Source organism: Hypanus sabinus, chromosome X1, assembly GCF_030144855.1.
Source record: "Hypanus sabinus isolate sHypSab1 chromosome X1, sHypSab1.hap1, whole genome shotgun sequence".
Taxonomy (NCBI): domain Eukaryota; kingdom Metazoa; phylum Chordata; class Chondrichthyes; order Myliobatiformes; family Dasyatidae; genus Hypanus; species Hypanus sabinus.
Window position 1 is genome coordinate 529,296 of NC_082738.1, and position 26,767 is coordinate 556,062.

The 26,767-nt window shown below is 44.1% G+C and overlaps 1 protein-coding gene and 1 pseudogene across 1 annotated transcript in view; one reads left to right on the top strand and one right to left on the bottom strand.

Moving 5' to 3' along the window:
• Window positions 1-1,152: 1,152 nt before the first annotated feature.
• LOC132384987 (uncharacterized) overlaps window positions 1,153-26,767 on the bottom strand; it is a 67,377-nt pseudogene continuing 41,762 nt past the window's right edge.
• The window catches only part of LOC132384523 (uncharacterized), a 96,461-nt gene continuing 75,226 nt past the window's right edge, over window positions 5,533-26,767 (top strand). The window contains exon 1 of the mRNA XM_059955671.1: window positions 5,533-9,987. Within this exon, the coding sequence (XP_059811654.1) occupies window positions 6,635-7,297 (663 nt within the window). The 5' untranslated portion in view covers window positions 5,533-6,634 and the 3' untranslated portion in view covers window positions 7,298-9,987. The remainder of the gene's footprint in view (window positions 9,988-26,767) is intronic.

Sequence of the window (26,767 nt, forward strand, 5' to 3'; positions counted from 1 at the left end):
AAAGCCATGCTGACTACTCCTAACCATATTATATCTCTCCAAATGTTCATAAATCCTGTCCCTCAGGATCTTCTCCATCAACTTACCAACCACTGAGGTAAGACCACTGATCTATAATTTCCTGGGCTATCTCTACTCCCCTTCTTGAATAATGGAACAACATCTGCAACCCTCCAATCCTCCGGAACCTCTCCCGTCCTCATTGAAGATGCAAAGATCATCGCCAGAGGCTCAGCAATCTCCTCCGTGCCTCCCACAATAGCCTGGGGTACATCTCACCTGGTCCCGGCGACTTATCCAACTTGATGCTCTCCAAAAGCTCTAGCACATCCTCTTTCTTAATATCTACATGCTCAAGCTATTCAATCTGCTGCAAGTCATCACTACAATCACCAAGATCCTTTTCCATAGTGAATACTGAAGTAAAGTATTCATGAAGTACCTCTGCTATTTCCTCCAGTTCCATGCACACTTTCCCACTGTCACACTTGATAGGTTCTATTCTTTCATGTCTTATCCTCTTGCTCTTCACATACTTGTAGAACGCCTTGGGGTTTTCCTTAATCCTGCCCACCAAGGCCTTCTCATGGCCCCTTTGGGCTCTCCTGATTTCCTTCCTAAGCTCCTTCCTAGTAGGCTTATAATCTTCTAGATCTCTAACATTACCTAGCTCTCTGAACCTTTTGCCAGCTTTTCTTTTCTTCTTGACTAGATTTATTACAGCCTTTGTACACCACAGTTCCAGTACTCTACCATAACTTCCCTGTCGCATTGGAATGTACCTATACAGAATTCCACACAAATATCCCCTGAACATTTGCCACATTCCTTTTGTACTTTTCCCTGAGAATGTTTCCAGTTTAAGCTTCCAATTTCCTGCCTGATAGCCTCATAATTTCCCTTTCTGTTCCTATCTCTCTCCAATGCTACGGTAAAGGAGATAGAATTATGATCACTATCTCCAAAATGCTCTCCCACTGAGAGATCTGACACCTGACCAGGTTCATTTCCCAATACCAGATCAAGTACAGCCTCTCCTCTTGTAGGCTTATCTACATATTATGTCACCCCCCCCCCCCCATCCCCCTGGGATTCAAGTACAACTTGTCTTTTTTGTACAGGTCACACCTGCCCTAAAAGAGGTCCCAATGATCCAGAAATCCAAATCCCTGTCCCCTGCTCAAATCCCTCAGCCCCGCATTTATCCTCCATCTCATTCTATTCCTATTCTCACTGTCACGTGGCACAGGCAGTAATCCCGAGATTACTACCTTTGTGGTCCTGCGTCTCAACTTCCTTCCTAACTCCCTATATTCTCCTTTCAGGGCCTTTTCTCTTTTCCTACCTATGTCACTGGTATCAATATGTACCATGACCTATGGCTTTTCTCCCTGGCACCTGGGAGGAAAACTACCATCCGAGTTTCTTTCTTGCATCCACAGAATCGCCTGAATGACCCCCTAACTATAGAGCCTTCTATCACTACTGACTTCCTTTTCCTTTCCCTACCCTTCTGAGCCACAGGGCCAGACTCTGTGCCAGAGGGACGGCCACTGTCACTTCCCCCAGGTAGGCTGTCTCCCCCAACATTACTCAAACAGGAGTACTTATTCTCAAGGGGTACAGCCACAGGGGTATTCTCTAGTACCTGACTCTTCCCCTTCCCCTTCCTGACTGTGACTCACTTGTCTGTCTCCCGTGGCCCTGGTGTGACCACCTGCCTATAACTCCTTTCTATCACCTCCTCGCTCTCCCTGACCAGGCAAAGGTCATCAAACTGCATCTCCAGTTCCCTAACTTGGTCCCTTAGGAGCTGCAGCTCAACACACCAGGTGCAGATATGGCCGCCCGGGAGGCTGGGAGACTCCAGGACCTCCCACACCTGACACCGAGCACAGAATGCCGGCCTCACACACATACTTCCTCCTTTCCGCAAATAACACCGGTAAACCTACCTCGCTTCATTCCATTACCACCTAAGCCCGTTGAGCAAAAGCCCTACCACTCTGCTGCCTCTCACTCCACCGCCCGCTGGATATGGTGGTCTTCTTTTTAAATCTTTCACGCTGTACTGGCTGATGTCATGTGCCTGCATAGTCTTGCCTCTCTTTTACCCTAAGTGGTAAAAACTGCCTTGGCTCCGAAAATCAGCTCTGCACTCGCAGCCTTCTTGCTCCAGTATGTCAGCTCGTTAGATCATACCCCTCTTTGTCAATCCAATCTACCTTTATCTTTTAAAACAATGTATAACTGAGTTTTATATTCTGCATCTTTCACAACTACATGTCTTTCTCAAGAGTTCCATGTCAACAGACTGGTTTTTGGTAATGGTTTGTACAATGTCACATTGTACAGGTAATTGAATTATCCCATTCAAATTCTGATGAAAATGTGTATGTTTGAATTATATAATCTTTAAAATGAAGATTGCAGCAGCTGATTGAATTTTCACATCTATTTTCACCTGCTTAGGAACCTGTACCACAGTCTGGAGGTAATTTGGTACGGGTTGCAATGGAAGTTGCAACCCGTGCTTCATTTGCTGCAGTTCTGGGATTAATTTCCTTGTTCCTTGTTTGTGTTTTGAAGTGTAGCTTCACCCATAATCCCAATTTCATTATCATGGACCAATCTCTCACTTTGATATACAGACTCTTGAGTGTTCAGAGAAGCTGATAGTAACTCCTTTCTAACCTGAACTGCTGCACCACTTAAAGTAGTTCTCAGTTGTTCTTTCTCATTGGTTTGAACAAAATGATTTTCTTCACTTATTTCTTGATTATCTATTGTAGTGTTTGATGAGTAGTTTGGTTTATCTTCACAATTCCACACAATACTTTGTGGATTCATCAGGTTTTTGAACTCATTCTTACTTTGCAAAACTTCCAGACCTCCCTTAATATTCAAAGGATTGTCTACATTAAGCTGAGATGTTAAGTCAAAATGCTCCCCAGTAGGGATGTCCATGGAATATGTAACAGGAAGTATATTTTATTCAAAACAAGTAGAAGTGAAAGTGTTGTCTAGATCTGATACATAAAATTGTTCTGCTGTTGTTTGAGCCAAATGTTCACCAAAATTACCAGCAAGAGAATTGCTACTTTTAAAGAAAGTGAAAAAATCACACACATCAGCCAAATTATCTAATTGAGGTCTTGGGCTCCTCTCATTTTGCAAACCAGAGTCATTAAGAGAAAGCCTTTACATAACTCAAAATTTGATCAGATACAGAATTCATATGTTCTTGTTTTTCCTGATGGCAGATTTCTGAATTTCCTGCACATGATCATTTATAGCATCCACTTGTTGATTATATTTGTGACATGATGCTTTCGCTACTGCATTGAAATCCAATTGTTTCATCAGCAGCTGTTTAGAACATGTCTATTATATTTGATGATTCGAAGTGAAGGGGATCCAGATGAATGGGATTATACTTAATTACTTCTCAATTTGGCTCTTCCTTCATCTTGTCCAGTTTCACATAATGCAGCTTTGAATTCTGTCCAGTTTTCTCAGCAACAGAGTCAAGTGAATTATCATGTTCTTTATCCTCAAAAGCAAGATTAACAGCTTCCAACGAGTTCATGTACATACTGGATAGAGAAATTTCAGTATTTTAACCAGTCTTCCTGGATCTGGAAGGAAAGCACAAATAAGAACACAAGACATATCTTAATTCTGCATCTATTCAGCCCATCAATTCTGCTCCATCATTTCATCATGATTGATTTATTATCCCTCTCAACGGCATTAATCAAGAACCGATCAACCTCAACCTTAAATATACTCAATGACTTGGCCTCCAGCCGTCTGTGGCAATGAATTCCACAGACACACCATCAGCTGGCTAAAGAAATTTCACCTCATCTCTGTTCAAAATGGACCTCTCTTTATTCTGTAGCTGTGCACTCTGGTCCTAGAATATCCTGTCCATATTTATTCTATATAGGCTTTTCAATATTTGAGAGACTTTACTGAAATACCCTTCATTCTTCTAAAACCCAGAGCCATCAAATGCTTCTCAGCACCTGGATGACCTTAGGCTTGTACGGGAGAGTGAGGAGATAATTGATCAAAGTTACAGGGAAGTAATCACCCTAAAGTTGCAGGAGGTGAGTAGCTGGGTGACTGTCAGGAGAAATGGAAATAGGCGGTTAGCGCAGAGCACCCCTGTGGACATTCTTCTCAGTAATAAATATATTGCTTTGAATCGAATTGAATTGAGTGATCTTTATTGTCATTGTACACAGGTATAATGAAACTCTATTTGGCTTCCTCTCAGGCAATCAAACAAAGCAGTAGATAAAAGCAAGACAGTAATAGAAAAACAGTATTAAATAGATAAGTAACAGAAAATAAGTTGCAGCAGCACCAGAATATCACAGTAATGCACAAAGTGCTGTTAGTGCAAGTATTTGAGTCCTTGTGTGTTCATGTGCGTACTCACAGTTTCAGTCATTGTTCTGTGGGAGTGGTGTGATGGAGGCCACAGCTCTGTGGTAGAAGCTGTTCCTCAGTCTAGTTGTTCTGGCTCTTAGTGTCCTGAACCTTTTGCTGGATGGCAGCGGGTCAAACAGGGAGTGGCCGGGTTAATAGAACATAGAATAGTACAGCACATTACAGGCCCTTCGGCCCACAATGTTGTACCGACCTTCAAACTCTGCTTCCCATATAACCCCCCCCCAACTAAAATTCCTCCATATACCTGTCGAGTAGTCTCTTAAACTTCACTAGTGTATCTGCCTCCACCACTGACTCAGGTAGTGCTTTCCATGCACCAACCACTTTCTGAGTGAAAAACCTTCCTCTAATATCCCCCTTAAACTTCTCTCCCCTTATCTTAAAGCCATGTCCTCTTGTACTGAGCAGTGGTGCCCTGGGGAAGAGGTGCTGGCTGTCCACTCTATCTATTCCTCTTAATATCTTGTACACCTCTAACATGTCTCCTCTCATCCTCCTTCTCTCCAAAGAGTAAAGCCCTAACTCCCTTAATCTCTGATCATAATCCATAGTCTCTAAACCAGGCAGCATCCTGGTAAATCTCCTCTGTACCCTTTCCAATGCTTCCACATCCTTCCTGTACCGAGGCGACCACAACTGGACACAGTACTCCAAGTGTGGCCTAACTAGAGTTTTATACAGCTGCATCATTACATCGCGACTCTTAAACTCTATCCCTCGACTTATGAAAGCTAACACCCCATAAGCTTTCTTAACTACCCTATCTACCTGTGAGGCAACTTTCAGGGATCTGTGGACATGTACCCCCAGATCCCTCTGCTCCTCCACACTACCAAGTATCCTGCCATTTACTTTGTACTCTGCCTTGGAGTTTGTCCTTCCAAAGTGTACCACCTCACATTTCTCTGGGTTGAACTCCATCTGCCACTGCTCAGCCCACTTCTGCATCCTATCAATGTCTCTCTGCAATCTTCGACAATCCTCTACACTATCTACAACACCACCAACCTTTGTGTCGTCTGCAAACTTGCCAACCCACCCTTCTACCCCCCCATCCAGGTTATTAATAAAAATCACAAAAAGTAGAGGTCCCAGAACAGATCCTTGTGGGACACCACTAGTCACAACCCTCCAATCTGAATGTACTCCCTTCACCATGACCCTCTGCTTTCTGCAGGCAAGCCAATTCTGAATCCACCTGGACAAACTTCCCTGGATCCCATGCCTTCTGACTTCCTGAATAAGTCTACCATGTGGAACCTTGTCAAATGCCTTACTAAAATCCATGCAGATCACATCCACTGCACTATCCTCATCTATATGCCTGGTTACCTCCTCAAGGAACTCTATCAGGCTTGTTAGACACGATCTGCCCTTTACAAAGCCATGCTGACTGTCCCTGATCAGACCATGATTCTCTAAATGCCCATAGATCCTATCTCTAAGAATCTTTTCCAACAGCTTTCCCACCACAGACGTAAGGCTCACTGGTCTATAATTACCTGGACTATCCCTACTACCTTTTTAGAACTAGGGGACAACATTCGCCTCCCTCCAATCCTCCGGTACCATTCCCGTGGACAACGAGGACAGAAAGATTCTGTGGCAACCCACTTTCTGCGCAGGCGAACCGGCTCACAAATAGCCAGCACGTGGGGAGAGACTTTGGTAATGCACCTCTGACATCATTTCCGCCCAGAGAGGGCAGGTGCTAGGGATTAAATGCCAGCGCTGTGAAGTCTGAATAAAGTAGTCTCGAAACGGCTTACCGACTGCGTGTTGTCTCTAACTCTGTATGTAGTACATCGCTACATTGGTGACCCCGACGGTTGAAACGAGATTTGGACCAAAGATGACCAATGCTTCATCTGTTCATGCAGTTTCGCTAAAACTGCTGACTTTCTGGACACTGCGACTATGCGTGTGGTTTAGCCAAGCAGAAGCCCAGTTCCAGGTTTGGCAGATATCCTCTGATTCCACGCTTTACTACCACGTGGTGAGCGCCCTTGACCAGGAGACGGCCGCCCAGGTTGAGGATTTCATACAGTCGCCCCCGGAAGAAGGCAAATATGAAGCATTCAAAGCGCTGCTCATTGGGACCTTTGGCCTCTCACAGCCCTAATGCCTGCTTCACCTGGATGGTTTGGGAGACAGACTGCCGTCAGCATTGATGAACAAGATGCTGGCCCTGGCTGACGGACACAAGCCCTGCCTTATGTTCGAGCAAGCGTTCCTGGAGCAACTGCCCGGGGACATACATCTGCTGCTGGTTGACACAGATTTCAGCGACCCCCGGAAGGTGGCGGCCAGGGCGGACGTGCTGTGGAAAGCCAAGAGGGAGAGCATGGTGTCCGTCGGTCAGATTACCAGGCCACGCGCCCAACAGCAGACTAGACCAGGCCTGGCAGGGGGGCGCACACAACACAGAGGCAGGAGTGAGGAGGACAGTGAACAATGGTGTTTCTACCACCAGCGATGGGGCACAGAAGCCCGCCATTGTCGCCCGCCCTGCAAGGGCCAGGGCCAGGGCCAGCTGCTGCTAATGACTATGGCGGCTGGCCACCACGACAGCCTCTTGTACGTCTGGGACAAACAGTCGGGACGCTGCTTCTTGGTTGACACCGGAGCGGAAATCAGCGACTTGCCCCCAACGGGGTACAACACCCGCAACAGGAAGCCAGAACCCACACAACGGAGGTTCGACCACATTCACGTGGATATCGTGGGCCCCCTACCAATGTCCCGAGGAACGCGGTACCTCCTAACTATGGTAGACCAGTTCACGAGGTGGCCCGAGGCGGTCCCGCTCACCGACACATCTACCGATTCCTGAGCCCAAGCACTGATTGCAACCTGGGTAGCACGTTTCGGGGTACCGGCCCACATTACCTCCGACAGAGGCGCCCAGTTCACCTCCAGCCTGTTGGGAACGCAGCTACACCACACTACTACTGCCTACCACCCACAGTCGAACGGACTGGTGGAGCGTTTCCACCATCACTTGAAGTCGGCTCTCATGGCCTGCCTGAGAGGACCTAACTGGGTGGACGAGCTTCCCTGGGTCCTGCTTGGAATTCGCACAGCGTCCAAAGAGGATCTGCACGCTTCGTCGGCCAAGTTGGTGTACGGCGCACACCTGGCTGTCCCAGGAGAGTTCATACCAGTCCCAAGGGGGCAAGAGGATGAACCCGCAGCAGTCCTGGACAGACTACGAGAAAGGCTCGTCAACATGGCCCCTGTACCGACTTGACAGCACAGACGGACCTCGACCCATATACCCAAAGACCTGCAGAAGTGTAAGTTTGTGTTTGTACAAAGGGGCGGACACCAGGCACCGCTACAGCGGCCGTACGAGAGGCCGTTCAAGGTGATCAACAACAACGGGTCCACAAACGTTCTGGACATTGGGGGGAAAGAGGAGGTTTTCACAGTGGACTGACTCAAACCAGCCCATGTGGACTTGGTGCAGCCGGTCGAGGCTCAGGCACCGCGGCGCAGAGGCAGACCTCCCAAACAGAGGCTGATCCAAACTGTGGACATTGGGGGGTGTATCGCCGGTTCTGGGGGGGGGGGTGGGGTTAAGTGGTGACCCACTTTCTGCGCTGGCGAACCGGCTCATAAATAGACAGTGCGCGGGGAGAGACATTGGTAATGCACCCCTGACGTAATTTCCGTCCGGAGAGGGCGGGCGCTAGGGATTAAATGCCAGCGCCGCGAAGTTTGAATAAACTAGTCTCGAAACGGCTTACCGACTGTGTGTCGTCTCTAGCTCTGTATGTAGTACATCGCTACAATCCTAGCCAGAGGTTCAGCAATCTCTTCCCTTGCCTCGTGGAGCAGCCTGGGGAATATTCTGTCAGGCCCCGGGGACTTATCCGTCCTAATGTATTTTAACAACTCCAACACCTCCTCTCCCTTAATATCAACATGCTCCAGAACATCAACCTCACTCATATTGTCCTCACCATCATCAAGTTCCCTCTCAGTGGTGAATACCGAAGAGAAGTATTCATTGAGGACCTCACTCACTTCCACAGCCTCCAGGCACATCTTCCCACTTTTATCTCTAATCGGTCCTACCTTCACTCCTGTCATCCTTTTGTTCTTCACATAATTGAAGAATGCCTTGGGGTTTTTCTTTACCCTACTCGCCAAGGCCTTCTCATGACCCCTTCTTGCTCTTCTCAGTCCCTTCTTAAGCTCCTTTCTTGCTATCCTATATTCCTCAATAGACCCATCTGATCCTTGCTTCCTAAACCTCATGTACGCTGCCTTCTTCCACCTGCCTAGATTTTCCACTTTACTTGTCACCCATGGTTCCTTCACCCTACCATTCTTTATCTTCCTCACTGGGACAAATTTATCCCTAACATCCTGCAAGAGATCCCTAAACATCGACCACATGTCCATAGTACATTTCCCTTCAAAAACATCATCCCAATTCACATCTGCAAGTTCTAGCCTTATAGCCTCATAATTTGCCCTTCCCCAATTAAAAATTTTCCTGTCCGCTCTGATTCTATCCTTTTCCATGATAATGTTAAAGGACAGGGAGCGGTGATCACTGTCCCCCACTGTCCTTGTGTGGTGTCTCTGGTTATGCTGATTGCTTTCCTCCTGTGTTGACTGGAATAGATGGTGTCCAGTCCTGGGAGCTCCATCCTGACAATTCGCTGGGCCGCCTTCACCACGCGATGCAGGTCTTGTCCCTCAGTGGCTGTGTAGCTGGCATACCACACTGTGGTGCTGTTGGTCAGGATGGTTTCAATTGTGCTTCTGTAGAAGTTAAGCAACAGCTTTTGTGGGAGTTTGGCCTGTTTCAGCTTTCTGAGGAAGAGGAGTCTTTGTTGTGTCTGTTTTACAAGCAGTGAGGTGTTGGTGGTCCATGTCAGCGAGGTGTTGGTGGTCCATGTCAGATATAAACTAGATATAATAAAGCGTTTCGATCGTGGTGAACAAAGTAAGGATATAGTGAGTTGGGCTAAGGGTTTGTGGAAGTTGACGATGGTGATGTTGAAGAGGTTTTGGCATCCCATGACCAAGAACTGACAGATGAAGAGCTGATGAAGAGGAAAGGATAACAATTGAAGCCGAACGCAATAGTGAACAGCCTGAAAGTAAAGATGTCCAGGAACTGAACGTGAAGATTTTCGTGAGATTTTCGCTGCGATTGACAATGCTGCAATGAATGCAGAAAAGTATGACTTTAATTTTGAAAGGGTACGTAGCTTTAGGGCAGGTTTGCAGGATGGTTTGAGTGCTTACAAAGAACTGTATGATAGAAAAATGCACGAGGCTAAGCAGTCAAGCGTACTGTCATTTTTCAAGCCTTCCATATCAGCCACAGCAGACGACGAAACTTGACCTTCGACATTGAGGCAGGCAGACATGGAAGAAGGTGACCTGCCTGCCCTGAATGAAACAGACGACGATGAGATGACACTCCAGTGTCCCACCATCCCAACCTCTGATGACTCAGCCTAACACACCATCATCAGTGTCCTCACTGTCCTCCTGATTCCGGTAAGTGAAAGTACACTGGGCGTACATTACTTCTACTTTATACTTCTACTTTATTACTTCTACTTTTTGCCGATGATACTAAGGTAGGAGGTGTTGTGGATAATGAGGTGGGTTTTCAAAGCTTGCAAGTAGATTTATGCCGGTTAGAAGAATGGGCTGAACGTTGGCAGATGGAGTTTAATGCTGAGAAGTGTGAGGTTCTACATTTTGGCAGGAATAATCCAAATAGAACATGCAGGGTAAATGGTAGGGCATTGAGGAATGCAGAGGAACAGAGAGATCTAGGAATAACTGTGCATAGTTCCCTGAAGGTGGAGTCTCATGTAGATAGGGTGGTGAAGAAGGCTTTTGGAATGCTGGCCTTTATAAATCAGAGCATTGAGTACAGAAGTTGGGATGTAATGTTAAAATTGTACAAGGGATTGGTAAGGCCAAATTTGGAATATTGTGTACAGTTCTGGTCACCGAATTATAGGAAAGATAACAATAAATTAGAGAGAGTGCAGAGACGATTTACTAGGATGTTACCTGGGTTTCAGCACTTAATTTACAGAGAAAGGTTGAACAAGTTAGGTCTCTATTCATTGGAGTGTAGAAGGTTGAGGGGGGATTTGATCGAGGTATTTAAAATTTTGAGAGGGATAGACAGAGTTGACGTGAATAGGCTGTTTCCATTGAGAGTAGGAGAGATTCAAACGAGAGGACATGATTTGAGAGTTAGGGGGCAGAAGTTTAAGGGAAACACGAGGGGGTATTTCTTTACTCAGAGAGTGATAGCTGTGTGGAATGAGCTTCCTGTAGAAGTAGTAGAGGCCAGTTCAGTTGTGTCATTTAAGGTAAAATTGGATAGGTATATGGACAGGAAAGGAGTGGAGGGTTATGGGCTGAGTGCGGGTAGGTGGGACTAGGTGAGATTAAGAGTTCGGCACGGACTAGGAGGGCCGAGATGGCCTGTTTCCGTGCTGTGACTGTTATATGGTTATATAGGCTGTGTATTTTTATGTGTTATTCGGTAGCTTCATAGCTTAAAGGTTACTGGAAAAAGTGCTTCTACCAGGAACACTTGCGCCGTGTGTTTCTGCCGGGAGCCCTTGCGCTGTGAGTTTTTGCCGCGAGTGCTTGCGTGAAATTTTCGCTGCGATGGACAGTGCTGCAATAACTGTAGAAAAGTATTCCTACATTATACAGGCTGGGTATTTATCAGATCATTCCTGCTTTTACTATATGTTACTGTTATTTTAGGTTTTATGTGATATTTTGCATGATTTGGTAGGTTATTTTTTGGGTCTGCGAACGCTCACAAATTTTTCCCATATAAATAAATGGTAATTGCTTCTTCACTTTACGATATTCCAGCTTATGAACCATTTCAAAGGAATGCTCTACCTTCGAATAGCGGAGGAAACCTGTATCTCAATGTGTGTAGTATAAGAAATAAGGTGGATGATCTAGTTGCAATATTACAGATTGCCAGGTATGATGTTGTGACCGTCACTGATTCGTGGCTGAAGGATGGTTGTAGTTGGGAGATGAATGTCCAAGGTTACATGTTATATCGGAGGGAGAGGAGGGTAGGCAGAGGGGATTGTGTGGCTCTGCTGGTAAAGAACGGCATCAAATCACTAGAAAGCTGTGACATAGGATCAGAAAATGTTGAATCCTTGTGGGTTGAGTTAAGAAACTGCTAGGGTAAAAGGACGTTGATTGCAGTTGTATACAGGCTTCCAAACAGTAGCTGGGAGGTGGACCACAAATTACAACGGAAATACAAAAGGCATGTCACAAGGATCGTTGCTGGGACCTCTACTTTTCGTGATTTTTATTAACAAACTGGATGTGGGGGTAGAAGGGTGGGTTGGCAAGTTTGCAGACGACACAAATGTTGGTGATGTTGTTGATAGTGTTGAGGATTGTTGAAGATTGCAGAGAGACATTGATAGGATGCAGAAGAGGGCTGAGAAGTGGCAGATGGAGTTCAACCCGGAGAAGTGTGAGATGGTACACTTTGGAAGGACAAACTCCAAGGCAGAGTACAAAGTAAATGGCAGGATACTTGGGAGTGTGGAGGAGCAGAGGGATCTGGGGGTACATGTCTACAGATCCCTGAAAGTTGCCTCACAGGTAGATAGGGTAGTTAAGAAAGCTTATGGGGTGTTAGCTTTCATAAGTTGAGGGATAGAGATTGAGTCACGGGGTAATGATGCAGCTCTATAAAACTCTGGTTAGCCCACACTTGGAGTACTGTGTCCAGTTCTGGTTGGCTCACTATAGGAAGGATGTGGAAGCATTGGAAAGGGTACAGAGGAGATTTACCAGGATGCTGCCTGATTTAGAGAGTATGGATTATGATCAGAGATTAAGGGAGCTAGGGCTTTACTCTCTGGAGAGAAGGAGGATGAGAGGAGACATGATAGAGGTATACAAGATATTAAGAGGAATAGATAGAGTGGACAGCCAGCTCCTCTTCCCCAGGGCACCACTGCTCAATACAAGAGGACATGGCTTTAAGTTAAGGGGTGGAAAGTTCAAGGGGGATATTAGAGGAAGGTTTTTTACTCAGAGAGTGGTTGGTGCATGGAATGCACTGCCTGAGTCAGTGGTGGAGGCAGATACACCAGTGAAATTTAAGAGACTACTAGACAGGTATATGGAGGAATTTAAGGTGGGGGGTTATATGGGAAGCAGAGTTTAAGGGTCAGCACAATATTGTGGGCCGAAGTACTGTGCTGTATTGTTCTATGCTCTATGTAAAAAGGGCAATGTTATGACAAACATGGGAGATTTCAACATGCAAGTCCATTGGGAAAATCAGGTTGGAAATGGATTTCAAGAGAGTGAGTTTGTTAAATGCCTACTAGATGGCTTTTTAGAGCAGCTTATTGTTGAGCCTACGAGGGGATCAGGTATACTGGGTTGGGTGTTAACGTAATGAACCAGAGGCGATCAGGGAGCTTAAGGTAAAAGAACCCTTAGGAGGCAGTGATCACAATATGATTGAGTTCAACTTGAAATCTGATAGGGAGGAAGTCTGATGCAGCAGTAATTCAGTGGAATAAAGGAAATTACAGTGGTATGAGAGAGGAGTTGGCATGGTGCCAGAGGACTGGAAAATTGCAAATATCACTCCACTCTTTAAGAAAGGAGGAAGGCAGCAGAAAGGAAATTATAGACCAGTTAGCCTGACCTCAGTGGTTGGGAAGATATTGGAGTCAACTGTTAAGTATGAGGTGATGGAGTACTTGGTGACACAGGACAAAATAGGACAAAGTCAGCATGGTTTCCTTCAGGGAAAATCCTGCTTGATGAACCTGTTGGAATTCTTTCAAATGTTACTCCACTCTTTAAGAAAGGAGGAAGGCAGCAGAAAGGAAATTATAGGCCAGTTAGCCTGACCTCAGTGGTTAGGAAGATGTTGGGAGTCAGTTGTTAAGGATGAGGTGATAGAGTACTTGGTGACACAGAACAAGATAGGACAAAGACAGCATGCTTTTCTTAAGGGAAAATCTTGCCTGAGAAACCTGTTGGAATTCTTTGAGGAGATTACAAGTACGACAGATAAAGGGGATGGAGTGTTATGGTCTAAGAGAGGGAATTTGTAGAATGCCTGCAAGACGGCTTTCTACAGCAGCTTGTGATTGAGCCTATTAGGTGAACGATATGTCTAGATTAGATCATAAAACCATAAGACACAGGAGCAGATTTAGGCCATTTGGCCCATCAAGTCTGCTCCGCCATTCAATCATAGCTCATCCAGTACTCAAGGTGAGGGCTCCCCAGTGCCCTATAAAGCCTCAGCTTCACATCCCTGCTCTTGTATTCTATTTTGACTACGAAAGTGCCTGACCATGCATTTTCCAACATTGTAGTTCATTTGATACTTTCTAGCCCATTCTCCTAATCTATGACAGAGAAAGAGACAGATACAAGAAAGAAGGACAGACAGACAGCCTAAGAGGCAAACAGAGACACAGACAGAGTGGCGGACAGAGTGACAGACAGGCAGACAGCGATAGAGAGAGAGAGAGAGAGAGAGAGAGAGAGAGAGCGGGGAGACAGAGAGAGCCAGAAACAGAAAGCACAGAGATAGATGCAGACACAGAGTGATACAGGCATAAAGAGAGAGAGAGAAATAGAGAGACAGACATCAAGAGAGAGCGAGACAGACATCGAGAGACAGATAAAGAGAGAGAGAGAGAGAGGAGGAGGAAAAGGAGATGAGCCCTTAAATGATGGCTCTATTCCTATAGGATTTTGCGCAGCTATTCAGCTAACTGAACTTAATTGTGGGAGGAGGTGTGTTATGTCTGTGCTTCAGCAAGGATGCCACTTAATGTCATATCTGCAGTTTCAGTACAGATTTGCAAGCCACATTGTTGGTGACTGTTAAGATATTAAAGGGATTATATTTTTCTGTCTGGGTCCTTTCAGCTGAGAGGGAAATGTTCTTGCTATTTGCAATTTGACATCTATTGTTTTGTAAAGAAAGTCATTGAGGTAGGGTCTTTGAGATAAGCTGGCTAACTTCCACTTTTATTGGAAATGAAGCCAAAAGAGTAGGTGGCTTGGCTGGAATTGCAACCATTGCTGAGTTTCAGAGTGCCCTCAATAGCACGCACATTAGTCTTTGGGCATCATACATGTACACTGCCCTCAGTACTGTTTTGAAAGGCCGCCCCTCTATCCTGAGGCTGTACCCCCTTGTCCTAGACTCCCCCACCATGGGAAACAATCTTTCCACATCCGCTCTGTCTAGACTTTTCAACATTCTACAGGTTTCAATGAGGTCACCCCTCATCCTTCTAAATTCCAGTGAGTACAGTCCCAGAGCCATCAAACATTTTTGTATGATAACCTTTCTTTTCCTGGAATCATCCGTGTGAACCTCCTCTTGACCCTCTCCAATGCCAACAGATCTTTTCTTCGATAAGGAAGCCAAAACTGTTTATACTCAAGGTGAGACCTCACTAATGCCTTAAAAAGCCTCAGCATTACATCCGTACACTTACGTTCTAGACTTCTTGATATGAATGCGAACACTGCATTTGCTTTTCACACCACCAGCTCAGCCTACAGGTTAACCTTTAGGTTGCTCTGCACAAGGTCTGTCAAGTACCTTTACTGTGATATTCTGGTGCTGCTGCAACTTATTTTCTGCTACTTATCTATTTAATACTGTTTTTCTATTACTGTCTTCTTTTTATCTACCACTTTGTTTGATTGCCTGAGAGGAAGCCAAACAGAGTTTCACTGTACCTATGTACAATGACTATAAAGATCACTCAATTCAAAACAATATATTTATTATTGACAGGAATGTCCACAGGGGTGCTCTGCTCTAACTGCCTATTTCCATTTCCCCTGACAGTCACCCAGCTACTCACCTCCTGCAACTTTTGGGTGACTACCTCCCTGTAACTTTGATCGATTATCTCCTCACTCTCCGTACAAGCCCAAGGTCATCCTGGTGCTGAGGAGCATTTGATGGCTCTGGGCCTGTATTCACTGGGGTTTAGAAGAACAAGGGGGATTTCATTGAAGTTTCTCGAATATTGAAAAGCCTAGATAGAGTGAATATGGACAGGATGTTCTAACTCTCCCTTACAAACCCAAGGTCATCCAGTCGCTGCTCCAGATCCCTAACAGTCTTCAAGGAGCTGCAGCCGGATGCACTTCATGTAGATGTAGTTCCCTGGGAGACTCTGAGTCTCCCAGTTCTCCAACATCCAGCATGAAGGACCCATAACAACACATTTACTACTCTAGGTGCAGAAAGAGACAAAAAAATTGAAACATAACAGAAGCTTACCCAGAGCCAATGCTTCTTTTTAGCCAAAGCCCGACACTCTTAGCCTCACCACTGGCCTACTCCCAACAATGGCCGGCATTAGGATCCAGCACCAACCTGATTTTCCCAATTACCTGCATATTAAAATCCCTCAAAATTACAGCAACATTGCCCTTTTCACATGTCTTTTCTATCTTCTATTGTAATTTGTAGCTCATATCCTGGCTACTGTTTGGAGGTCTATATATAAGTACTATCAGGGTCTTTTTACACTTGTAGTTTCTTAACTCTATCCACAAGGTTTCTACAACATCTGATTAACTGATATATTGAAATTTTTATGAATTATAAAAATTAAAAGCTGGTGGTGCTGTGGAGCATGTAGAAGGTTGTTGTAGGTTACAACAGGACATTGACAGGATACAGAATTGGGCTGAGATATGAAAATCAGAAAAATGTAAAGTGCTAGTCTTTGGAAGGTTGAACGAGAAGGCAGAGTACTAGCTTAACGGCAAGATTCTTTGCCTTGTGGAGGATCAAAGGGATCGTGGAGTCAAAATCAGAATCAGAATCAGGGTTATTATCACTGGCATGTGTTGTGAAGTTTGTTAACTGAGCAGCAGCAGCAGTTCAATGCAATACATAATACAGAAGAAAAAAATTATAAATAATTAAATAATAATCAAGTAAATGTCCATGTCCGTAGATCCCTCAAAGTTGCCACGCAAGTTGCTTGGGTGGTTAAGGCAGCATGTGCAGTGCTGGCCTTCATTAGGGTTAAGCATCAAGGTTGAGCACAGTGGGACTAATGTCCTGAGCTGCATGTATTTCAATGCAAGAGATATTTTAGGAAAGGCAGATGAGCTCAGGGCATGGATCAACACCTGGAATTAGGATATTGTAGCCATTAGTGACACTTAGTTGCAGGATGGGCAAGACTGATACAGGTCATTGTTCCAGGGTTCCGTTGTTTTAGAGGTGACCGAGCAAGAGGGATTAAAGGGGGTGGGGTTGGCATTACTAGTCATGGAAAATCTCATGGCTGTGGCTTGACAGGACGTAGAAACGTTGAAAATCCACAGCACAATACAAGACCTCGCATGTCCTTAACTTAGAAATTACCTAGGGTTACCCAGAGCCCTCTATTTTTTTAAGCTCTATGTACCTGTCCAGGAGTCCCTATCGTATCCGCCTCCACCACCATCGCCAGCAGCCCATCCCACGCACTCACCACTCTCTGTGTAAAAAAATTACTCCTGACATCTCCTCTGTAGCTGCTTCCAAGCACCTTAAAACTGTGCCCACTCGTGCTAGCCATCTCAGCCCTGGGAAAAACCCCTGGATTACAGCAGGGGTATTTCTAGGGTTCTTTCGAGATGACTTTTTAGAGCAGCTCGTGGTTGAGTCCACCAGAGGATCTGCTATTCTAGATTGGGTGTGGTGCAATGAACCATAATTGATTAGAGAGCTTAAGGTAAAAGAACCCTTAGGGCAGGGTTCCTACATTAGTTTTCCACAAGGGTCCAAATTATGTCATATTTGGCCCTATTATTAGGGCCAAAATGTACAGGGATTTTTTCATTGCGCCAGTAAGCTATTTTATGGGCAGATGTCATTGTTGCTGCTATTACCATTATTAGTAGTATATAATCATATAACAATTACAGCACGGAAACAGGCCATCTCGGCCCTTCTAGTTCATGTCAAACGCTTACTCTCACCTAGTACAACTGACCTGCACTCAGCCCATAACCCTCCATTCCTTTCCTGTCCATATACTTATCCAATTTTTTTTTAAATGACAATATCAAACCTACCTCTACCACTTCTACTGGAAACTCATTCCACACAGCTACCACTCTCTGAGTAAAGAAGTTCCCCCTTGTGTTACCCTTAAACTTTTGCCCCTTAACTCTCAACTCATGTCCGTTTGTTTGAATCTCCCCTACTCTCAATGGAAAAAGCCTATCCACATCAACACTATCTATCCCCCTCATAATTTTAAATACCTCTATAAAGTCCCCCCTCAACCTTCTAAGCTCCAAAGAATAAACACCTAACTTGTTCAACCTTTCCCTGTAACTTAGGTGCTGAAACTCAGGTAACATTCCAGTAAATCTTCTCTGTACTCTCTCTATTTTGTTGACATCTTTCCTATAATTCGGTGACCAGAACTGTACACAATACTCCAAATTCGGCATTACCAAAGCCTTGTACAATTTTAACACTACATCCCAACTCCTATACTCAATGCTCTGATTTATAAAGGCCAGCATACCAAAAGCTTCTTCACCGCCCTATCCACATGAGATTCTACCTTCAGGGAACTATGCACCATTATTCCTAGATCACTCTGTTCTACTGCATTCCTCAATGCCCTACCATTTACCATGTATGTCCTATTTTGATTAGTCCTACCAAAATGTAGCACCTCACCCTTATCAGCATTAAACTCCATTTGCCATCTTTCAGTCCACTCTTCTCACTGGCCTAAATCTCTCTGCAAGCTTTGAATACCTACTTCATTATCCACAACGCCACCTATCTTAGTATCATCTGCATACTTACTAATCCAATTTACCACCCCATCATCCAGATCATTAATGTAAATGACAAACAACTTTGGACCCAGTACAGATCCCTGAGGCACACTACTAGTCACCGGACTCCAACCTGACAAACAGTTATCCACCACTACTCTCTGGCATCTCCCATCTAGCCACTGTTGAATCCATTTTACTACTTCAATATTAATACCTAACAATTGAACCTTCCTAACTAATTCTGTGCGGAATCTTGTCAAAGGCCTTACTGAAGTCCATATAGACAACATCCACTGCTTTAACCTCGTCAACTTTCCTCGTAACCTCTTCAAAAAATTCAATAAGATTTGTCAAACATGACGTTCCACACACAAATCCATGCTGACTATTCCTAATCAGATCCTGTCTATCCAGATAATTATATATACCATCTCTAAGAATACTTTCCATTAACTTACCCACCACTGACGTCAAACTGTTAGGCCTATAATTGCTAGGTTTACTCTTAGAACCCTTTTAAACAATGGAACCACATGAGCAATATGCCAATCCTCCATTACCATCCCTGTTTCTAATGACATTTGAAATAATTCTGTCAGAGCCCCTGCTATTTCTACACTAACTTCCCTCAAGGTCCTCGGGAATATCCTGTCAGGACCCGGAGATGTATCCACTTTTATATTCCTTAAAAGCACGATACTTCCTCCTCTTTAATTGTCATTGTTTCCATAACTTCCCTACTCATTTCCCTTACCTTACACAATTCAATATCCTTCTCCTTCGTGAATACCGAAGAAAAGAAATTGTTCAAAATCTCCCCCATCTCTTTTGGCTCCAAACAGAGCTGTCCACTCTGATTCTCTAAGGGACCAATTTTATCCCTCACTATCCTTTTGCTATTAATATAACTGTAGAAACCCTTCGGATTTATTTTCACCTTACTTGTCAAAGTAACCTTGTATCTTCTTTTAGCTTTAATAATTTCTTTCTTAAGATTCTTCTTACATTCTTTATATTCCTCAAGCACCTCATTTACTCCATGCTGCCTATATTTATTGTAGATATCTCTTTTTTTCCTAACCAAATTTCCAATATCCCTTGAAAACCATGGCTCTCTCAAACTTTTAACTTTCCTTTCAACCTAACAGAAACATAAAGATTCTGTACTCTCAACATTTCACCTTTAAATGACCTTCATTTTACTATTACACCCTTCCCATAAAACAAATTGTTCCAATCCACTCCTTCTAAATCCTTTCGCATTTCCTCAAAGTTAGCCTTTCTCCAATCAAAAATCTCAACCCTGGGTCCAGTCCTATCCTTCTCCATAATTATATTGAAACAAATGGCATTGTGATCACCGGACCTGAAGCGCTCCCCAACACATACCTTCGTCACCTGACTTATTTCATTCCTAACAGAAGGTCCAACACTGCCCCTTCTCTAGTCGGTACCTCTATGTATTGCTGCAAAAAACTATCCTACACACATTTTACAAATTCCAAACCATCCAGCCCTTTTACAGAATGGGCTTACAAGTCAACGTGTGGAAAATTAAAATCTCTGACAATCACAACCCTGTGCTTACTACAAATATCTGCTATCTCCTTGCAAATTTGCTCCTCCAATTCTTGCTCCCTATTAGGTGGCCTATAATACACCCCTATAAGTGCTACTACATCTTTCCCATTCCTCAATTCCACCCAAGTAGCCTCCCTAGACAAGGGTCAGAGCCGTCTCTACTTCCTGAGGAGACTGAGGTCCTTTAACATCTGCCGGACGATGCTGAGGATGTTCTACGAGGCTGTGGTGGTCAGTGCTATCATGTTTGCTGTTGTGTGCTGGGGCAGCAGGCTGAGGGGAGCAGACACCAAAAGAATCAACAAACTCATTCGTAAGGCCAGTGATGTTGTGGGGGTGGAACTGGACTCTCTGATGGTGGTGTCTGAAAAGAGGATGCTGTCGAAGTTGCATGCCATCTTGGACAATGTCTCCCATCTACTCCATAATGTACTGGTTAGGCACAGGAGTGCGTTCAGCCAGAGACTCATTCCACCGAGATGTAACACTGAGTGTCAGACACCCTGAGCCAATAGGCTGGTTCTGGACTTATTTCCACTTGGCATAGTTTACTTATTATTATTATTTAATTACTTATGGTTTTATATTGCTACACTATTCTTGGTTGGTACGACTGTAACAAAACCCAATTTCCCTCGGGATCAATAAATTATGTCTGACTGTCTGTCTTTGACAAGTTGCTACACATGAGGCTGCTTCCCAAGTTAAGAGTCCATGGTATTACAGGAATGTTACTAACATGGTTAGAGTATTGGCTGATTGGTAGGAGGTAGCGAGTGGGGATAAAAGGATCCTTTTATAGTTGGCTGACAGCGAGTAGTGGTGTTCTGCAGGGGTTGATGTTGGGACTACTTCTTTTTATGCTGTATATAAATGATTGAGATGATGAAATAGATGGCCAGAAGGACAGGTCGTGTTGGGGTAACAGGAAGGGTGCAGAAGGGCTCAGACAGATTAGGAAAATGGGCAAGAAAGTGACAGATGAAATGCAATGTTGGAAAATGCGTGATCATGCACTTTGGTAGTAGAAATAAATGAGTGGACTATTTTTTAAAGGAGGACAAAATCTAAAAATCTGAGATGCAAAGAGATTTGGGAGTCCTTGTGCAGAGCACCCTAAAGGTTAACTTGCAGGTTGAATTGGTGGTGAGGAAGTCAAATGCATTGTTGGCATTAATTTCAAGAGGTCTAGAATACAAGAGCAAGGGTGTGATGCTGAGTCTTTATAAGGCATTGGTGAGGCTTCACCTTGAGTACTGTGAACTGTTTCGGGCTCCTCATCTAAGAAAAGGTCCTGGCATTGAAGAGGGTTCAGAGGAGGTTCAAAAGAATGATTATGGGAATAAACATTTGATAACTAAAAACTAAAAAGTAGGACCACAAAGGTAATAATCTCTGGATTACTACCAGTGCCATGTGCTAGTCAGAGTAGAAAAAGGAGGATATTTCAGATGAATACGTGGCTTGAAAAATGGTGCAAGGGGGAGGGATTCAAATTTCTGGGGCATTGGAACCAGTTCTGGGGGAGGTGGGACCGGTATAAACAGGACGGTCCGCACCTGGGCTGGACTGGAACCAATGTCCTAGGGAGAGCGTTTACTACTGCTGTTCAGGAGGCTTTAAACTAATGTGGCAGGGGGATGGGAACAAGTGCAGAGAGACAGAGGGGTGTAAAATGAGGGTAGAAGCAAAAAGTAGTAAGGTGAAAAGTAAAAGTGGCAGGCATGCAAATCCAGGGCAAAAAGCAAAAAGGGCCTCTTCTCAACATAATTGTATAAGGGCTAAGAGTGTTGTAAAAACAAGTCTGAAGGCTTTGTGTGTCAATGCGAGGAGCATTCGTAACAAGGTGGATGAATTGAATGTGCAGATAGTTATTAATGAATATGATATAGTTGGGATCACAGAGACATGGCTCCAGGGTGACCAAGGATGGGAGCTCAACATCCAGGGATATTCAATATTCAGCAGGGATAGACAGGAAAGAAAAGGAGGTGGGGTAGCATTGCTGGTTAGAGAGGAGATTAACGCAAAAGAAAGGATGGATATTAGCCTGGAGGATGTGGAATCGATATGGGCAGAGCTGCATAACACTAAGGGGCAGAAAACGCTGGTGGGAGTTGTGTACAGGCCACCTAACAGTAGTAGTGAGGTTGGGGATGGCATTAAACAGGAAATTAGAAATGTGTGCAATAAAGGAACAGTAGTTATAATGGGTGACTTCAATCTATATATCGATTGGGTGAACCAAATTGGTAAGGGTGCTGAGGAAGAGGATTTCTTGGAATGTATGCGGGATGGTTTACTGAACCAACATGTCGAGGAACCAACTAGAGAACAGGCCATTCTAGATTGGGTATTGAGCAATAAGGAAGGGTTAGTTAGCAATCTTGTCATGCGAGGCCCCTTGGGTAAGAGTGACCATAATATGGTGGAATATAAAGGCAGATAAATCCCCAGGGCCAGATGGTCTGCATCCCAGAGTGCTTAAGGAAGTAGCCCAAGAAATAGTGGATGCATTAGTGATAATTTTTCAAAACTCCTTAGATTCTGGATTAGTTCCTGAGGATTGGAGGGTGGCTAATGTAACCCCACTTTTTAAAAAAGGAGGGAGAGAGAAACTGGGGAATTATAGACCAGTTAGTCTGACATCGGTGGTGGGGAAAATGCTAGAGTCGGTTATCAAAGATGTGATAACAGCACATTTGGAAAGAGGTGAAATCATTGGACAAAGTCAGCATGGATTTGTGAAAGGAAAATCATGTCTGACGAATCTTATAGAATTTTTTGAAGATGTAACTAGTAGAGTGGATAGGGGGGAGCCAGTGGATGTGGTATATTTAGATTTTCAAAAGGCTTTTGACAAGGTCCCACACAGGAGATGAGTGTGCAAACTTAAAGCACACAGTATTGGGGGTATGGTATTGATGTGGATAGAGAATTGGTTGGCAGACAGGAAGCAAAGAGTGGGAGTAAACGGGACCTTTTCGGAATGGCAGGCAGTGACTAGTGGGGTACCGCAAGGCTCAGTGCTGGGACCCCAGTTGTTTACAATATCTATTAATGATTTAGACGAGGGAATTAAATGCAGCATCTCCAAGTTTGCAGATGACACAAAGCTGGGCGGCGGTGTTAGCTGTGAGGAGGATGCTAAGAGGATGCAGGGTGACTTGGATAGGTTAGGTGAGTGGGCAAATTCATGGCAGATGCAATTTAATATGGATAAATGTGAGGTTATCCACTTTGGTTGCAAGAACAGGAAAACAGATTATTATCTGAACGGTGGGCGATTAGGAAAAGGGGAGATGCAACAAGACCTGGGTGTCATTGTACATCAGTCATTGAAGGTGGGCATGCAGGTACAGCAGGCAGTGAAAAAGGCAAATGGTGTGTTGGCATTCATAGCAAGAGGATTTGAGCACAGGAGCAGGGAGGTTCTACTGTAGTTGTACAAGGCCTTGGTGAGACCGCACCTAGAATATTGTGTGCAGTTTTGGTCCGCTAATCTGAGGAAAGACATTCTTGCCATAGAGGGAGTACAGAGAAGGTTCACGAGATTGATTCCTGGGATGGCAGGACTTTCATACGAAGAAAGACTGGATCAACTAGACTTATACTCACTGGAATTTAGAAGACTGAGCTGGGGATCTTATTGGAACGTATAAAATTCTAAAGGGATTGGACAGGCTAGATGCAGGAAGATTGTTTTCGATGTTGGGGAAGTCCAGAATGAGGAGTCACAGTTTAAGGATAAAGGGGAAGCCTTTTAGGACTGAGATGAGGAAAAACTTCTTCACACAGAGAGTGGTGAATCTGTGGAATTCTCTGCCACAGGAAACAGTTGAGGCCGGTTCATTGGCTATATTTAAGAGGAAGTTAGATATGGCCCTTGTGGCTAAAGAGATCGGGGGTATGGAGAGAAAGCAGGCACAGGGTTTTGAGTTGGATGATCAGCCATGATCATACTGAATGGCGGTGCAGGCTCGAAAACTCCTGCACCTATTTTCTATGTTTCTAACTCTGGGTCTGTACTTACTGGAATTTAGAAAGATGGGGGGGGGGGGGGGGGGATCTCATTGAAACCTTTCAAATATTGAAAGGCCTAGACATGGTAGATGTGGAAAGGATGTTTCTTATTAGATTAGATTAGATTAGATTCAACTTCATTGTCATTGTGCCGAGTACAGATACAAAGCCAATGAAATGCGATTAGCATCTAACCAGAAGTGCAAAAGAACAGTGTTATTTACAAAATAACTGCAAATAAAAAGTGTTACAGCAAACAAATATAAAAGTACTGAGACAGTACAATATGGGTGCAATATTGCTTAGCACTGTGATGTGAGGTTCAGCAGGGTCACAGCCTCAGGGAAGAAGCTCTTCCTGTGCCTGCTGGTGTGGGAGCGGAGGCTCCTGTAGCACCTACTGGATGGGAGGGGAGTAAAAAGTCCATGGTTAGGGTGAGATGCATCCCTGATAATACTTTTCGCCCTGCCCAGGCAGCGTTTATAGTAGATGTTCTCAAGGTGGGCAACTGGGTGACAATAATCTGCTTGGCAATATTCACCACCCGCTGGAGTGCTTTGTGGTCCGATACGGGACAATTGCCATACCACATTGAGATGCAGTTGGTGAGAATGCTCTCAATGGTACAGCGGTAAAAGTCCGTCAGTATCCTGGGACAGAGGTGAGCTTTCTTGATGCTCCGCAGGAAATAAAGGCGCTATTGCGCCTTTTTGATCAGGATGAAGGAGTTCAGGGACCAGGTGAGATCATTGGAAATATGGACACCAAGGAATTTGGGGGGTTTGGGGAAAGAGTCTAGGACAAGAGGGCACAGCCTCAGGATAGAGGGGCATCCATTTAAAACTGAGATGCTGAGAAATTTCTTTAGCCAGAGGGTGGCGAACTTGTGGAATTACCACAGGCAGCTGTGGAGACCTGGTCGTTGGATGTACTTAAGGTAGATCTTGATAGGTTCTTGATTGGACACAGCATCAAAAGTTACGGAGAGAAGGTCAGGGATTGGGGCTGAGGAGGGGGAGTAAAAAGGATCAGCCATGATTGAATGGTGGAGCCAACTTAATGGGCCAAATAGCCTAATTCTGCTCCTATATTTTATGGTCCAAGCACTCCAGTAAATGTGGGACTTTTGTACAAATATTGCTAAATAACAGAAGAATCAAACTTGCTTCCATTTATATAGCTAAAAAATCCAAACCTACGATTTTAATGTATCTGTAGAATTGCTGTTTTAGTACATTTTCATGGCCATTTACGTTTAAACATTATTGTGGAAGTAATAGGTAAAGGATGATCATCGCTAACTCCTTGGTTCCTGCACCACAATCCAAACAACTTTCTTGTAATTCGTTTCTGAAAATATCTTCCAAAATTCCTTAGTTTTGTTACCTTAATGCTCATTTAGTGTTGGACACATTCATGGTGAGAAAATGGTGATTTGGGTTATGCCATCCAATAAGACACTGCCCTGGACCACAATGAGGGTTGTGCAGCTACACTAAATTCAGACAAGTTCATATGTTTGCAAATGTAATGCAATGAGCAAAGTAGATGAATTTCAGGCTAATACATGCATAATAATTTCCTTCTGCCCAACTAATTAAGTTAAAAGATGATTAAGGAGAATAGTCTGATCAGAACTTTTGATGTTCAGGTAAATATAAAATTTTGATTTTTTAAAAAAACATAACACTTGTGCCAATCCCATGCTTTTAAGCTTATGCATCCTGAAGTTATTTTATAAATATGAGCAGCAATATTTAGAATTGCTGTGCCTGGTTCGAGGACTTTACTAATAACCAGTAAAGAGAATGACTAAAATCTTCCAGAGTTTTTCCTCTTCTGCTTGCATTGTTCAGCATGCAAGGCTCCACTGGTACTTCATTCTTTTACATTCATGTTCTATCTATTGACACATTAATTGTTGCTCCTCTCCATGTCTTGTGGCACATCGGGCAGCAACCTTGACATTTGTTTAGTATTTTGTCTGTTTACAAGGTTGGGTTTCTAGCTCAATGCTCAACCCAGCACGGATGGAAAGCAAGGAGCCAGATTCGAACCCGGGACCACTCACCTCGGAGTCTGGTGCTGATGCAATTACACCACCAGCCAGCATTGACACATTAAGCTTTTTTCCAATATCCATATTGGTACAGTAAGTAGCCACTTTATTAAGTACATCTGCTTGTTAATGCAAATATCTAATCAGCCGATCATGTGGCAGCAACTCAATGCATAAAAGTATGAAGACATGGTCACAAAGTTCAGTTGTTGTTCAGACCAAACATCAGAATGGGGAAGAAATGTGATCTAAGTGGAACCATGGAATGATTATTGGTGCCAGATGGAGTGGTTTGAGTATCTCAGAAACTGCTGTTTTCTGTGGAGGCCAATTCATTAAGTATATTTAAAGTGGAGGCTAATAAGTTCTTGATTAGTCTGGGTACCAAAGGTTATGGGAAGAAGGCAGGAGAATGGGGTTGAGAGGGATAATGAATCAGCTATGATGAAAAGGCACAGCAGACTCAATGGGCCAAGTGGCCTAATTCAGCTCCAATGTCTTATCTCTTGAAATTTTTATGCACAACAATCTCTGGAATTTAGAGATAGGTGTGAAAAACAAAAAAAAACATTCAGAGAGCAGCAGCTCTGTGGGCAAAACTACCTTATTAATAAGAAGTCAGAGGAGAACAGCCAGACTAGTTCAAGTTGACAGGAAGGCGATGGTAACTCAAAAAACCATGTGTTACAACAGTGGTGTGCAAAAGAGCATCTCTGAATGTACAACATGTTGACTAATGAAGTGGATGGGCTAACGCAGCAGAAGACCATGATCGTACACTCAGGAAAG